The sequence below is a fragment of the Epinephelus lanceolatus genome, chromosome 19 (genome assembly GCF_041903045.1).
Source record: "Epinephelus lanceolatus isolate andai-2023 chromosome 19, ASM4190304v1, whole genome shotgun sequence".
Lineage (NCBI taxonomy): Eukaryota > Metazoa > Chordata > Actinopteri > Perciformes > Serranidae > Epinephelus > Epinephelus lanceolatus.
Genome location: NC_135752.1, coordinates 33081183 through 33097329, shown reverse-complemented (window position 1 = coordinate 33097329; position 16147 = coordinate 33081183). Strand labels below are relative to the sequence as shown.

The window sequence follows — 16147 nt, the reverse complement described above, 5'->3', positions numbered from 1 at the left end:
CATACTGCAATCGTTGCATCCTTTCAATAAATTAATACAAATATGTACTACAAACTTAAAGCTATTCATGCTATGGTGTGCATGCCGCCTGTGAGGCAACTTTGAGGGCTGAAACACCCGGACTACAGAGTGGAGGCAATAAAAGTGTTGTGAATGTTTCAGCCCTCTATTTTGCCTGACAGGCGGTATGCACAAAGTGGAACAGCTTGAGGCATGTAGTTTTGTTAGCGTTGTATTTTATTGCATCATAAATAAATGTTATTATTCTTTCCTAATTAATTAAAATAAGTAGAACTAGAACTCGATAAGTTGATTTTTTTTTTTTTTGCAGACCTGGTTGAAATTTGTCTTGGTCAATTTCAGGGAAATGCTTGGTTTTATTTTCATTTATTTATTTTAATGTCACACAAGAAATTATACAAAATAAGTCAGAGAATAGAACACAAAGAATTTATCAAGAGTAGTGGAAATTATTTTGCAACATTAACAAACAAAAAAAAACTAAAAACAGAGTTACCATTATCTTAAAAATCAAGAGAAAAGGCTTTTCTTAAAAAAAAGAAAAGAAAAGAAAAGAAAAGGCAACAAAGGGACTGTCCTGTACTTGTAAGAGATAAGAGGAGGGGTGGCTGGGGTATGACTTTGTTTTGTTTTTTATTTGTTTGTTTGTTTTTCCACCCTTCCTGAAGCTACGGATTTTTTCCTTGAGCTTCCCTGATGAATCTGTGGATAACGTATGACCCTCCCTTAATCATGAATTGCTCAATTTTAAAAAACGTACCCTTTGATGTTTGAAAGTTAAAAGTTAGAGTTAAAATCCTGAGAGTTTTTTTTTTTTTTATTCTTGTCGTGCATGCTGGTTAGTTTGTGCAAACAGTTTATTTTTGGCAACATTTTAAATGAGACATGTAGAATAAAGTGATCTTGATGAAATATCACTATTTTACACTCAGATTTGGTCTTTTTTTTTCTCTTCTCTGACAGAAGCGTTCGTCCCACATAATGTGTTCAAGGACCATCAGAATATCCAATAATAATTTCTGCTTCTTTTTTTTTTTTTTTTTTTTTTTACAGCTTCTTGCAATGAACAATGTGTAATTTGGGCGATTTTCTTACAAAAATAAATTAATAAATGTAGTAATAAATTAAAAAAAAATAGAATAGAATAGAACAGAATAATTACAAATATAAAAATATATATTTTAAATGTGTAAAAAAACAACAAAATAAATCTAAAATATCAAAAATAAAATACATGTAAAATAAAAATAAATGAATAAATATAACAAACAGCTATTTAAAAAAGTCCCTCCCCAGTGCTTAAAAAAATATTTAACATTAATTCCCCTTTTTGCACAACCCCTCTCACAAGTAACGAACAATCCCTAGGTTTAATCGTACAGTAATATTGTTATTCTGCCCAACACAGAACAAAAGGCGAGGTGTGCCTGCCAGTCTATGCTGAGGGAAACAATTCGCCCATCTACGCTGTGTTACACAGGAAAAGCGTCCGTCCCGTATTTCCGCCGGGTTGCTCGCACGCTGCAGTTCCTAGCCGTCACCAGCCATCTAATCTCATATCGTAGCGGAGTCCAGATGAAGGTGAGGGTGGCGTGGCGCCGTCCTCTGTTTACCTGAGACACCTGTACCCCCGTGTTGTTAGCACACACACACACACCTCCGCCCTCCGGCCCACAGAGGACGAAAACACGACTGCTACAAGGTCAGTGACAGGAGCGAGGCGAGCTAGCTGCGGCTAACTGCGTGAACTTCTAACGTTAACCGTCACCTAGCATGTTAGTGTCACCTGTCAGGGCTCAGCACGGTGTGCGGTGCGTTTGGGTTCAAGCGGAACTTTAGGTTTCTGTGAGTTTGCTAGCATCTGGTGTAGCAGGTGTGTCTCACAGAGAGCTCTTTCTGTGACTTTTTACCTGACAAGTGTGTGTGCTGCTGTCACCTGTGCAGGATGAAGGGGCTCCCGGTGCTGTCCCTGCTCCTCTGGATGTGTGCGGTGTACTTCGTGGGCATCTACCTGTTCGTGGGTGGGTTCCTGCTGGTGAGGCTGGAGGTGAACAGGACCAGCACCTGCGGAGACGTGCTGCAGCCCGGAGAGGAGCCAGTGGACTTCTGCCGCGTCCAGCCGCGTTTCCGCAGGGCTGTCCTCCTCATCATCGACGCCCTCAAGATCGACTTCGCCTGGTTCGACCCCAACAACACGGCGCCACGACCCTACGAGAACAAGCTGCCCGTGCTGGAGGAGACGGTGTCATCCAGGCCTTCTCACAGCCGCCTGTACCCTTTCCGTGCCGACCCGCCTACCACCACCATGCAGAGGATCAAGGGCTTCACCACTGGGTCCCTGCCTACCTTTGTGGATGTGGGGAACAACTTTGCGTCCAGTGCCATCTTGGAGGACAACCTCATCCACCAGTTTGGGCAAGTGGGTGAGTAGTTACACAGAGGCAACACACCCCAATGCTTCAAAGTTTGACCCTGGATTTTAGACCATGTTTAAAATATGTGTAAGAAAGGAAGCACGCACCTCTGCTTCACTATCATTAAAGGATCTATCTTGTCAATGGTGCCAGTATACTCATGATATAATGTAGAAGTATGATATACACTAAAAGGAGCGGCAGTAGCTCTGTCCATAGACTTGGCTTGGACACCAGAAGGTCGCTGGTTCATGTCACGCACAGACCAAGTATGGAGTGTGGACTGGTAGCTGGAGAGGTGTCAGGTTCAGTGCCCCTGAGCAAAGCACTGAACCCCCAACTGCACGGGGCACCTGTCCAAGGCAGCCTCCTTTGCTCTGATACCTCTCCATTCAGTGCATGTATAGGTCCTTTTTGGGCTTGTGTGTATATGACAACAGAGTGAAAAAAAGTTAATTTCCACTCAGGGTTAAATGAAGTGTATCTAATTCTTTTTATAAGATTGATTAAGACAAACGTAAAGGAGCAGTGTGTAAGAGTTAGGGGGGATTTAGTGGCATCTAGTGGTGAGGATCTTCAGTGGTCAATATTCAAGAGGTTTTTACCGGGAGACGAATTATCCGCAGAGGTCTCTTCCTCTCCAAAACAACCGGATCGGGTGATTAAACCAGCAAAAACACAGAATAAAGAAGTTTCACGCTACAAATGAGTGTTTCTCTGATGAGGTTTGGCTCGTTGGAGACGCGGTGCTCCCCAAGCACCTGCTAAAGTGTGTTCACCTTTCTTCTCTGATAGCTTAAGATCCAAACGTTCAGGAGTTTTTTATTCGCAGAGGTGTCATTCTCTCCAAAATGAATGAACACAAAAAATTTTTATAGAAGTAAAAAAAACATACATAGGCTGGCACCCCCAGTATAGTGCTCCAACTCCCGACCTCTTAGATCTTCCAAACAATATCTTTTAACTGTCCCTACGATCGAGGCTGGTGGGTAAGGGAGATCGTGCCTTTGCGGTAGCTGCTCCAAAGCTCTGGAATAGCTTTCCACTCTAAATCAAATGCTCCCCCTCCATTGACACTTTCAAGAGAAATCTTAAAACATACAGGTTTTCAATGGCCTTTGATTCTTTGTAGTGGTTTTAATATTTTAGTATTTTATAACCTTTTTTACGTATGTAATTGCTCTTACTGGTTTTATTCTGTTTTATATTTGCATGTCATTCTTTTAATGTGTACAGCACTTTGGTCAACTGCGGTTTTTAAATGTGCTGTATAAATAAATGTGATTTGATTTGATTTTTAAACACAGAGTAAAGCAGTTTCATGTTGAAAAAATTGGTGTTATCCTGATGCTCTCCTTGCGGAGGGGCTGCAAACTACGGTCGCTGACACGAAAATGCGAATGGCCTTACCTGGAGCCAGTGTTTGATTTGTCCATTCTGGGCTACTGTAGTACATGGTAATGCAACAGGGTGATCTCTGTAGATGAGGAGCTGCTCCCTTCGTAGATATAAGCAGCTCATTCTAAGGTAACAAAAAGACAATTCTTACTTTCAGGTGATTGATTATACACTAAAGAAAACATACTTATTATATTGTATTTCATTTTTGCCAACAAATCTGACACACTGGACCTTTAACTTCATAATTTCCAGGGGTTACACGCTTTGGAGTCGGACAGTCAAAAAAATCTGGAAAAACAGTAGTAGAGTTTTCTCACACACATGATACTTGTGAAAAAAAATCCAGCATTATATGGCCTGACATCAATGTTATTTTCTGCCCACATCATGCGTAATCACACATTAAAAGTCCAGTTTTATAATTCAGATGAACATGTTGGAATAAATAAATGAACGTTTTCTCTCACAGGCAAAAGAGTTGTCTTCATGGGCGACGACACTTGGGAGAATCTTTTCCCCAAGAAGTTCCACCGCTCTCTGCCCTTCCCGTCCTTCAACGTCAAGGACCTGCACACCGTGGACAACGGCATCCTCCAGCACCTCTACACAACTAGTATGTATTTACTTCTGTGCTTCCGCGCTCTTCTTGTATCGTACCTGCGCCTCACATCTCCGTTTGTCACTTGCTGTTGGTTTTGACAGTGGTGGGGGATGACTGGGATGTCCTGGTCGCTCATTTCCTCGGCGTGGATCACTGTGGCCACAGGTTTGGGCCCGACCACCCGGCCATGGCCGACAAGCTCACCCAGATGGATGGAGTCATCAGGTCAGAGCGCAGTGCAGCTGCTGCACGCTTGTAACACGGTGTTGTCCAGCTGCAATCATCATTATGTGCTGACATAGTGCACCTGTAGTAGATATGTCATGTGACTGAGTAACACTGTTGATGTTTAAAGAGTAAAACTGCGTACAGTGACTGCAATTGATTAATGACATCATGGATTTTAATCTCAGGAACCTCAATAAATCTCGTCTTGGTCATGCTTTTCTACCAGGTCCGTGATTGACCGGCTGCAGAATGACACCCTCTTGGTCGTGATGGGAGACCACGGAATGACAGACACTGGAGATCACGGTGGAGAAAGTCAGAAGGAGACAGACGCTGCCATCTTCCTCTACAGTCCCTCCCCTCTGTTTCCCGGACCGCCGTCCCAGGTCGGTGGAATAGCCGCCTTTTTTTATAGTCTGGTTTAACATGAGATGATTAATAGTCATGCGAAGGAAGGACATGCACAAGAAAATTAGATTTTGGAGTCAAAAACTCAGCAGGTTGAATTCCTAGCCAACTAATCAGTCTTAAAGGGTACGTTCAGCATTTTTTAACTTGGATCCTCATGTTCTTGTGTCAAAGTGACTGATCGTATTGCGCAACACTGCTGCAACTGGCAGTGACGAAACAGGACGCAACAGCATGTTTGCACCATCGATTAATGTTCATTAAAAGTGCTTGTTTTGCCGCTGACAGGCTCGGATTGTTCTCTAAGTGTCTGACAAGTTATGGAAAGGATTCCTATGGAGATAGACCTTTTGTGTAACCAGAAACAGCCCCGAAATCGACATCACCAAACCCTGTCGACTTTGAATGGTGCGTGTTTCATGATGATAAAATTACTGTAATTTGAATGGAGTCTAGTGGGTTTGGTAATGGCAAGTTTTTGGGCTGTTTCTAGCTAAAAAAACAAAGATTTTCCTCTTAAGGGATAGTGCACCCAAAAATGAAAATTCAGCCATTATCTACTCACCCATATGCCGAGGGAGGCTCAGTTGAAGTTTTAGAGTCCTCACATCACTTGCGGAGATCCAAGGGGAGAGGAGGTAGCAACACAACTCCACCTAATGGAGGCTGACGGCACCCCAGATTCAAACGTCCAAAAACACATAATTGAAACCACAAAATATCTCCATACTGCTCGTCCGTAGTGATCCAAGTGTCCTGAAGCCCCGACATAAAAAGTTGTTTGGAAAAACACACACGTGAGTGCGGTGCCCAGAGAGGCAGTTAGAGCTACAGGCTACAGTGAGGCTAAAAACAGAGTTCAAATGACGTTTTTCCAAACAACTTTTTATGTCGGGGCTTCAGGACACTTGGATCACTACGGACGAGCAGTATGGAGATATTTTGTGGTTTCAATTATGTGTTTTTGGACGTTTGAATCTGGGGTGCCGTCAGCCTCCATTAGGTGGAGTTGTGTTGCTACCTCCTCTCCCCTTGGATCTCCGCAAGTGATGTGAGGACTCTAAAACTTCAACTGAGCCTCCCTCGGCATATGGGTGAGTAGATAATGGCTGAATTTTCATTTTTGGGTGCACTATCCCTTTACACAAAAAGGTCTATTTCTATAGGGATAATTTCCATAATGTTATCATACACTTGGAATTATAATCTGAGCCTGTCAGTGTCAAAACAAGCACTTTTAGCGGACGTATATTGAGGGTTACGCTGCAGCGGTCTCACTCAGTACTGGACCAGTTTCAAAAATTGTTGCTCCCATTAGTCACAAAAACATTATCAAATAGCATACAGGTTGAAAAACATAAAAATGACCCTTCGAGAAAGGCTTTTGTGCATTTTAGGGAACGTTTATAGAAGAAGACAAAGGGGTAGAGGACAAATTTAAAAGATCTTTTTAGTCTATTTCTTCACAGCATTAGTCTAATTTGCAACTTTTCCATGAGATCTGTAAATGTTGCATACATCAGAAAAGAAATAGAAAAATAAATGTGCTTTGGCATACCATGGTAATAAAAATAAATTACATGGCAAGAAAAAATGAACTTAAGGCACTCTTGCGTGGAGCAGGAACGGATGCATTGATTTAAAAAGCTTGTATTCCAAAACATGGCTGCTTACATTAAAACACAGACCGGTTTTGACCCTAACGTCTTCATCAGGGTGCAAAAGGGTGGACAGGAGTCAAGCAGGGGGTGTCACCCAATTTTTATTAATACGTGAGCACTTTTCTTGAGTATCATATGATAAAGACAGTCCTCGAGCACACTAATAATTCCTACTCCAAAATTAAATTACAGTTGTAGGTATAAAAAGAATAGTAGAGCAGAGCTGTAATTTAATCAGGCTTATTATATTAAGTGAATAAACGGTGTGGAAATAGAGGATTAATAACCAGGTCTGCAAAGTTTTAATTAAGACTCCAGACCCTCAGTAACCACACAGCCTCACAAAACCTTCTATGAATGACTAAGAATGATAATGATAAAAGTAATAATGGAATAATAATAAAAACTAAGTGAAAACAGGGACCATTTTGGCTCCTGGTAACATCAGATTGTCTGTCTCCTAAATGCCACATTTTAATAATCAGTTAACTAGATGTAAATGAAATGCAGAGTGAGAGATGAGCACTGCTTCAATCTGCTGAAAGTGTATAAAAAAAGATCTGTTATATTCTATTAATAACTGTCAGAGACAAACTTTAGACTCCTGGACCTTTAGAAGAAACAAAGTGCTGTCAGAACAGATTCAGTCCTCAGATGAGCTAACAAGGAAGCAGAGGGAAATGATCCAGTAAATATTCGCTTCTATCCATCTGTGTTTTTACGTCTGTTTATTTCATTAGCAAATATCCATTTACATCCTGATTATCTCACCGAACCAGCAGAGTGTTTGCTGTATTTTGAGTATGTATGATCATCTGTGTTTACGCTTGGCTGTGCACTTTCCCCGAATCCACTAAATCGATGCTGGCAGGTGGTCGCCGCCTTTTCAGGGAAAAAAGTGGATTTTGCACCAGTGAAGTGAACTTCAGCGGTGATTTCCATAATTGCAGCGTAACTGGAGTGTTGTATAATGGATAGTGGGAAATCATGGCGTTGCCCGAGTGCGCAGAAAATCCCACTGCTACAAGGAAAGGAGAGATTAGTGGACGTTATGTCCTCTTAGACAGTGACTCACTCACAAGTGAACAAATCCACCAATCTCACTGAAGTCATTACAAATCACAGAGGAATAATAATCTCTTTTTTTCCCGTCTTTGGTTTATTTATTGTCCTTTTAACTTGGGCTCGGTAACAAGCAGCCGTGCCAGATCGATACAGTGATCGATGCAATACTAAGTAACTTTAGCTGAACAGCAGCCACTGTGGCAACAAGTGGTAATAGCGAGGTAATGGCATATTGAATTTGCCTTCATTTCCCAAGATTCTCTTGAGTCAGCTCCTGTGTAGAATGTAGAGTAGGAGCCCAAGCAGAAAAAGAGACAGGAAGTCAGTGTATATTTTCAGAGCGGTCACTCGGGGTGTTTTCACATATAGTCCTTTGTAAACAAACCAAACTCAGTCCTCTTACTGTACGTTCACACCCGAAGCTACCAAAGAGGCAAAGTCTCTCGCGGACGCCCAAGAAGCCCGACTGTCAAAAATATTTGTGGCAGCTTTGGTCGCTCTAGTCGCTCATCACGTGAATCATTGAAAGTTTGATCGCGAAGTGGACTATGGGCTTGAAAGCAGCGTCGTTGCTGCTTGCTGTTGTCCAGTCAAAAAGCTCATAGTTGGCCTACATAAAATTTGGTCAATGAAAACAGAAAAGATGTGTCATCCCATTCAAACCAAGCAAGGAAGACTTGCATGCTACGTCGCAACATTAGCCTGCAATTCTCTCCTCTGTTACTAACATTACACTCTTTAAAACTCACCAGACCAACCAACTACCTCTGCGACGTGGTCCCAAGCCTCATTCTTTTTATTTTGGTCTCTGTAACCGAACAGCGACACATTATAAAGGACTGAGTGGGCGCCAACGCAACTAATAAATTTCTCGATATCCATTGTCGGAACAAGTGTGCTGTAGGAACCAAAGTTACATGGCTTGTTCTCTGGGACTTGCTTCATCGAAACACGTCAGCATTCCGACTGGTCGCCGCTGAACCGTGTCAGAGCTCATTACCATGTTTTAACTCCCCTCCAGAGCTACTCCGGTCGCTTTGGTCACCCAAGACGCGTGGCTGACGACCAGGTTGCCCAAGTCGCCGGGCTCTCACTGAAAATGAATGACTTCCGCTGCTTTGGAAGCTCTGGTCGCTGTTGGTGTGAACGTACAGTTAGGTGTGTTTTCACACTTGGTCCTTTTCAGCCCTCTAAGTGGACTCAGAGCGGTGACTCAGCATTTTTTGGCGCATATGCGAACACTCCAAGAGAACTCAGACCCCTCTGAAGCAGTGGTCTGAGTTTGGTTCGCTTCAAGTCTGTGGTACGGTTCACTTAACTTGTGCACTGTGAGCACAGAGCGCCTCAGGTTCGCTTTGCTCTTTGCCACCTTATTTGATCTGTTGACCTGGGACACTTGAAAAAACAGACAAAACCCTGTCGTCCTGTGACGTTTACAAGGACGCAGGATTAGGAGTAGTTTGGTCCAAGGAAAATAGTGCACGTCTCCAGATGTAGGATGTAGAATACATCAAACGGCAACCCTTAAATAAAAAATAATGACAAGCAAATCTTTAAAAACAAAGATAAATGGAGAAGTAATCTAACACAGCACACTGTTATTTTCTAGAGTGAACCGGACGTGGTGCCCCAGACTGACCTGGTGCCCACCCTGGCTCTGCTGCTGGGAGTCCCCATCCCATACAGCAGCGTGGGGCAGGTCCTCCTGCCTGTATTCCCTCCTCACGGTCAGACTGAAGGTGCAGTTGGACGTCTCAGCCAGCTGGAGGCGCTGTGGATTAATGCAAAACAGGTAGTCTGCTCAGTTAGGAGCTGTCACAGGTTTCAAATGTCTCCACACATGAGAACTACATATTACAGAGCATGTTCAGTAATTGTGTTTTCTTTCTCTGTGTGTTTAATTTTCACCCCCTGTGGCTGTTCTGCTTCTGAAGGTCAACCGTTTCCTGGAGACGTACTCTGGCATGGCCAAAGACATCCCACCAGAGAGCCTCGCACAGCTGAAGCATGAGTTCTCCCGCCTCTCCTCTGAGTACCTCACCACGGTCAGAGAGGGGCGGTCACCCTCCCCACAGCTGGCCGCCTCGCTGCAGGCCTACCTCACCTCTGTCAGAGACACCTGCCGGGCCACCTGGGCTCGGTTCAACCCACTGAAGATGGCAGCAGGTTTAGCCATTCTGGCGTTTGCTTGCCTGACATGTTTCATCCTGTCCGAGCTGTCACTTATGCTGATCAGGGAGAACGGACCCGGACTGAAGGCCCCGGTTGTCGTGGCGCTAATCGCGGGGGTTTGTGTGGCTGCTGGTCAGCTGCTCACACAGGGCTACGTGGAGGTAGCGTGGTGTCTTGCAGCTGGCGCCCTCAGCTCTGAACTGCTCTTTCTCTGGAGAGCTCGAGGATCCAGAGCCATCACTGTGGAAAAGAACGGATCGAAAGCACCAAAGTGCGCAAGCTGGCTGACCCCACGCCGCATCCTCATCCCCCCTCTGTTGGTGCCGCTGCTCCGCTGCGCCTCCCTGCTCTCAGACAGCTACGTGATCGCTGAAGGCCGGGCGGTGACCTTTCTGGTGTTCTCTCTGGCTCTTTACATTCCCATCCATCTCAACTGGGAGGGCCTGCTCCTGCCCCCCAGCCATGACCCTCTGAAGGCTGCAGGGATCCTGCCCTCCCCAGCCGTGTCCCCGTCGACTGTGAGGAAAGAAAGCAGCACCCTCCTGGCCTGCTTAGGACTCCTCGTTGGCAGCCTCTACCTCTCCCTTTCCTTCCACGCGTGTCGGGAGGAACAGGGCTCCTGCCAGCCGTCTCCGTTTCTCTCTCCTCTGTCCCGCTTGCAGGACAGCCAGCTGAAAAACCTCCACTACGTCCTCTCCGTCTTCTCCCTGGGCTTGTGGACGTATCTGCTGAGGCGCTGCCTCCGCCATTATGGTAACCTCAACTCCTCCGGCGGGACGGTGTTCACGGCCCGCTGGATCCTGCCGCTGCTGTCTGTGTGCCTGGCGCTGCACTGGGCTGTTAGTGCCACTCCAGAGGACAGCTTCAGGAATCTGGCCGAGCTGATTAGCCTGGCCCAGCTGGCTCTCCCCAGGGCCGCCTTCTGTCTCCTGGGAGTGGGGCTGTTCCTGATCTGGCTCGACCCCCTCACTGTGTTTGTGAAGACCAGGGCTGCAGCTTCAACCAGAGGTCCATCCCTACCCCCGCCCCGCTACAGAGCGAGCACTGGCATCAGCCCCCAAGCCGAGCTGCACCACCTCATCCCCCAGATCTACCAACGCATGCGCCGGTCCCTGGACGACGGAGAGCTGAGCGGAGGCAGCGAGGTGGACAGCAGGCCCGCTGTGGAGGCCTATGGACTGGGAACTGTCTACTCTGCCCCTTTGCTGCTGTTCTGCGGCCTGCTGGGAATCGGTCTGCTGCTGCTGCACCCGGAGGGCATGGCTGTGTCTTTCCTCCTGCTGCTGCTCGAAATGGGAGCTCTGTTGCACATTCACGCTTCCTCCACTTCCCTCAAAGGCCTGCAAGGAACATACTCTGGTGAGATTCTCAGAATTTGTGGTTTGTTTGTCCCTCATGACACGGTCTACTTTCCTTTTACTCCACTCACCCACCTCTCATGTTCCTTTCAGGTGGCTTTAATGTGCCCTGGACTCCAGTAGTGCTCTGGTCCCTGGCTGCCACCCAGTTCTTTCACGCCACAGGTCACCTTCCCACATTCCCGTCCATCCAATGGGGCGCCGCCTTTGTGGGATTCCCTGGTGGACACACAGGCACCGTACTGCCCGCCTCACTGGTTACCCTCAACACTTTTGCCTCACACATCTTGTTTGCAGGTAGTTATTCACACAGAAGCGACAATAAATGGATTTGTGAGTTTACTGAGTTCAGTATGATTAAAAAATGTGATTAAAAACAGGATCCTTTAGGGAAATTAAACTGTTGCAGCTGCAAGTGGAACAGGAAGTGGAACAAAAGACAAAATACATTAGAAACTAAGAGTTAGAGTTTGTCATGTCTCATTGTCTCTAGTGGGTTGTCCTCTGCTGCTGTTCTGGCCCCTGGTGCGCGAGGCACGTGGCAGCAGGGGAGGAAGAGCCTGCGGGGATGAGGGAGAGGACGCAGTGATGGAGATGAGACTGAGAGAGAACCCCCAGCAGTTCAGCGCCGCCCTCCTTCAACTCTCAACACGCTACCTCTTTATTCTTGGAGCACAGGTACGCCCACAGACCGTGAAATGCTCTCGTTTGATCTGTTTGTTTGGTCGCTAATCTGAAACATTTAGTTCAGTTTGGGGATTCAGTTTCCTGTTAGTCTGCTGTTAATTGAATTTTTTGTTGTTGTTGTTCAGTCCCCTTCGCTCCATGTGTCTCAGATTCACGTCGCCACAGTCAGTATTTGTGCATCTCTTCGCAGGTCTTTGCTTCAGTCTGTGCAGCTGCTATCCTCAGGAGACACCTAATGGTGTGGAAGGTTTTTGCACCCAAGTAAGTGCCTGAATGGATTTTCCAGCTCACACAAACTCACTAACAGTAAAGGCTTTTGAGAATATGGACACGGTAAATGCCAACCACTTTATCTGGGCTGTGCAGTGAATACACATGAGTGAGGGTTTGCTTTTCTGCAGATGACCACTGTAAAATATACATATTTACATGTGCAAAATCTGAAACACTGAGTTATAAACCATGGAAAAATCCACATTTCTTAAGTTTTTGTTTTTTTTGTAAAACATGTTGCAAAGTTGGGCTTCAGACTCTTGTATCTCTGACTCCTCTGTTCTCTCCCCCCAGGTTAATGTTCGAGGCCTCAGGGTTCCTGATGAGCAGCGTGTCTCTGTTGATCGGGGTCACATTAGTGCTGAGAGTAGACCTAGCAGTGAGCCGCTGGTTTAAGAGACTTATCCCCGATGCATCCAGGTAGCGATGGCACTCCTGCTGTTTTACCACAGAAGGCCACCAGAGCTCACTGTGCCACAGAGAAAACGGACATTGCAGTGTCACTGTAAAGTTTTTATATGGAAGTTTCGCACACACAAAAAAAAAACATCGCCATCTGTGTCTATAGCATGAGGATCCCCACAAACATGTCATGTGAGGCTGCCACTTCCTGTTACCCTCGTGAGGGCTATGTTGCGCATTGCTGGCCCAGAGGGGGGGGACTTTTACATCAAATCTGGGACTGAGCATGAGTCATGTCGAAGGTGTTTTTTTACAGAGATAATAAGATAATCTTGCACCTCACTCAGCTCCAGAAGTTGAAGGCTTTTGGGGTTTCGAGTTTTATGTGGTAAAAGAAGGAACAACAGTTTCTGAATGTCTCTCCTGTTTTCTAACAGTATGGATGAATCCGAGCTCTCCAAAACCAGACAGTCTTGTGAATGGTTCGTATTTCCAGCAGTCAAAAAGCTTCACTAAACACATACAGTAAACAGTTTACACTTGCTGTATGCCTGTCGCAGCTGGCTAGCAACAGCATTTAAACGAAATAGGTCTTTTTTCCCCTCATGTCGTAACAGAGGATTACATACTTGTACGTGTAAGTTTAATGTTACGGGGGAAAAAGGGAAATAAAAGAGCAGGTGAATGTAAGTGTCTTACTGCAGGAGCTGAACCTGTGACTCTTCAGCTACAGAAGGAACACTTAAAGGAACACTTCACCCCCTCACATGACCATTTGTATATCAATTAGTCACCCTGTGTTGTGTTGAATTCGTGAAGATGCCTCAGGTGAACGAAGAATCCAAAAAACGGAGAAAATTCTTAATGAATTGAAGTCATAGCTGACCGTATTTACAAAAGCAAAACTATATCGATCTAATCAAAATCTTATTTATCCAGTCGTATACTTAGTATTTCCCAAACAGACGGTACTTTCTAAGATGGAACTGAACTGAAAGTGAAACTTAGCTGTCTTCAAAGCCAGACTCTATTGACAAAAACAATAATTTTACCTTGCTGAACACAGGAGGTGCAGTGGTTAGCTTTGTCGCCTCACAGCAAGAGGGTTCCTAGCTTGAACCCTGGGATTGGGGAGCCCTTCTGTGCGGAGTTTGCATGTTCTCCCCGTGTCAGCGTGGGTTTTCTCGAGGTACTCCAGCTTCCTCCCACAGTCCAAAGACATGCAGGTTAATTGGTGATTGTAAAATGGCCGTATGTGTGAATGGTTGTCTGTCTCTGTGTATCGGCCCTGCGATAGTCTGGCAATGAATTTTGGTGAATTTGATTTAATCCTTTCAAACACCTAAAGTCACACAATAACACAAACTAACTGATCGGGGCAGCTCCTGTGTTCAGAGAGGTAAAATTACGTTTTTGTCAATGGAGTCTGGCTTTGAAAAGAACATATATAAGTTTCACTGTTCGTCCAGTTCCCTGTTGGAGAGAGCTGTCTTTCTGGGACGTACCAAGCATATGACTTGATAAACAAGACTTGGATTATACTGCACAAGTTGTGTGAGAGTCTGTAAAGGGATATTCTGACAGTTTTGCCGTTGCTAAACACTGTCGTCTATAACTTCAGTTCATCAAGAACCTTTTCTGTTTTTGGATTCTTCGTTCATCATGGAGGAATATGAGAGTTTTCTTGACAAGTTCAACATAACAGGGTGAGCTACTGATATACAAATGGTCACCTGGGGAGTGGCGTATTCCTTTAACCACCAAAGCCAATCTGGTAACCAACGTCTGGAACTACTTTAAATTTGCAAACAGTTTGGTGAAATCCATCCAAGTGCATTAACACCACGTCTGTCATCCAAGTGTCTGCTGGAGGAACTTTTCCATTGTTTTGTATGTTTTGTACTTTCAAGATGTTGAACTAACCGGCGCGTCTGGTTACTGCCAATTCACATAGTATTACTGTGCAGTTAGTTTTTTTTTACACAGTTTTGGGTTCTTAATCTGTCGCGGTCTTTTATTATTTTTCTTTTTATAGGGTTCAGATTTCTAACTCTAACGCCTGTTTGTAATCCAGATTTTTTTAATCACTGATTTTTTAATTTCAAATTGAATTTTCTGTCTTAATTAGGCCTCTTACATCTTTCCCCCTGGAATAGGTGCCTAGCTTTGACCAATGCCTTTTTTTATTTGTGTATGATGTCATTATGTTGACAGGGTCATTAAATCCAGGACCTCCAGAAACACTGTCAGTTAATTTATTTCTCTGCAGGCCGGCTGAGTCAGTGTCCGACGTAAGATCTGTTACGATTGTGCAGCTGTAGTCAGCAGCTAAAGCTCATTAGCTAATGCACGATATCGAAGTTGTTGACTCAGGATGAATTAGCTGCAATGCAATAGTACTGCATTCCTCAGGCTGTTGTATGGGAGTGAGCGGTCTTTTGGAGCGGCTGCTGTAGTGATCAGCCCAAGTGATGGTTTGGTGAGGTTGTGTGATGACGGGGCACTTTTTTTTCTGTTCTAAAATGTTTAATATATAAATATCTGATTAATTAAGATGATTTTTTCATGCTGTGAAATATGTAATAAAACTTTTTTTACATGACACCGTGGCCTTGGAGTCATTTAAACATAAGGATGAGAAATATCCACATTCCCTGTTATGATTTATGGTGTATCCATGTTTCAACTTTATTTATTGTTTCCAGCGCAAACTATTTATACGGTGCATAAAAGTAGTATTTAATGTTTTGTTTATTGATCCAAGGACTTGATGGAGGAGACGGGTGGGGCCATAACTTTTTACTGCTCATCAGTCAAGGTGCTTCATTCATTATTCACCGGGGCTTTCCACATTTCCAGTTCCCAGAAGTCTATAAGTCGTCAAACATCTCACTTGTTCAAAACAGGCAGGGGGCAAAATCATATTCAAGAAATTGGCTGTTCTTCCCTCAGCTTGCCTATAGCCTGTTTTTCCCTGGAAAGTAATATATTATATTAAAGATGACTGACCAGCTTTGAGACGCAGAGTGAAACTCAATACATTGAATTTAAATTAGTTTGTCAGTTTTATTATATACATCTGTTTTCCCTTTAAATGTAAATTACAGCAGCAGATGAACTGAGCAGGGCTGCATCTGAGAGAACATTCAGTCATTTATGAAACCTCATGAGTGACCAAGGAGTCGCAGCAGCATCAACAGACCTGCGGCACAGCTCTGGCATCAGACAGAAATGAAATAAATCCAACAACAGAAAGCAGAAAATTGAAAAGCACATCCACAGAGCCAGAAATCGAAACACCTGCAGCAGCCGAGTCACTGGTATTGACCAACAGGTCTTTCAAGCTACCACTGATATATTCTGTGCGATGGTGGTGTGAAGAGCTCACTGTAGCTGGAAACTTTTATATTTATCTTCTATCTCACTCATTGGAGATAAACAGAGAAATCAAGTGTT

At 44.5% G+C, this 16147-nt stretch overlaps 1 protein-coding gene across 1 annotated transcript; it reads left to right on the top strand.

Moving 5' to 3' along the window:
• The first annotated feature begins 1535 nt into the window (after positions 1-1535).
• On the top strand, positions 1536-15293 carry pigo (phosphatidylinositol glycan anchor biosynthesis, class O). The gene is made up of 11 exons (XM_033646272.2): positions 1536-1723; positions 1966-2444; positions 4306-4449; positions 4539-4662; positions 4892-5051; positions 9409-9591; positions 9734-11330; positions 11423-11626; positions 11823-12007; positions 12207-12277; positions 12584-15293. The coding sequence occupies exons 2-11, from the start codon at positions 1967-1969 to the stop codon at positions 12711-12713; spliced, it is 3276 nt and encodes a 1091-aa protein (XP_033502163.2). The 5' UTR covers positions 1536-1723; position 1966; the 3' UTR covers positions 12714-15293.
• The last annotated feature ends 854 nt before the right edge of the window (positions 15294-16147 follow it).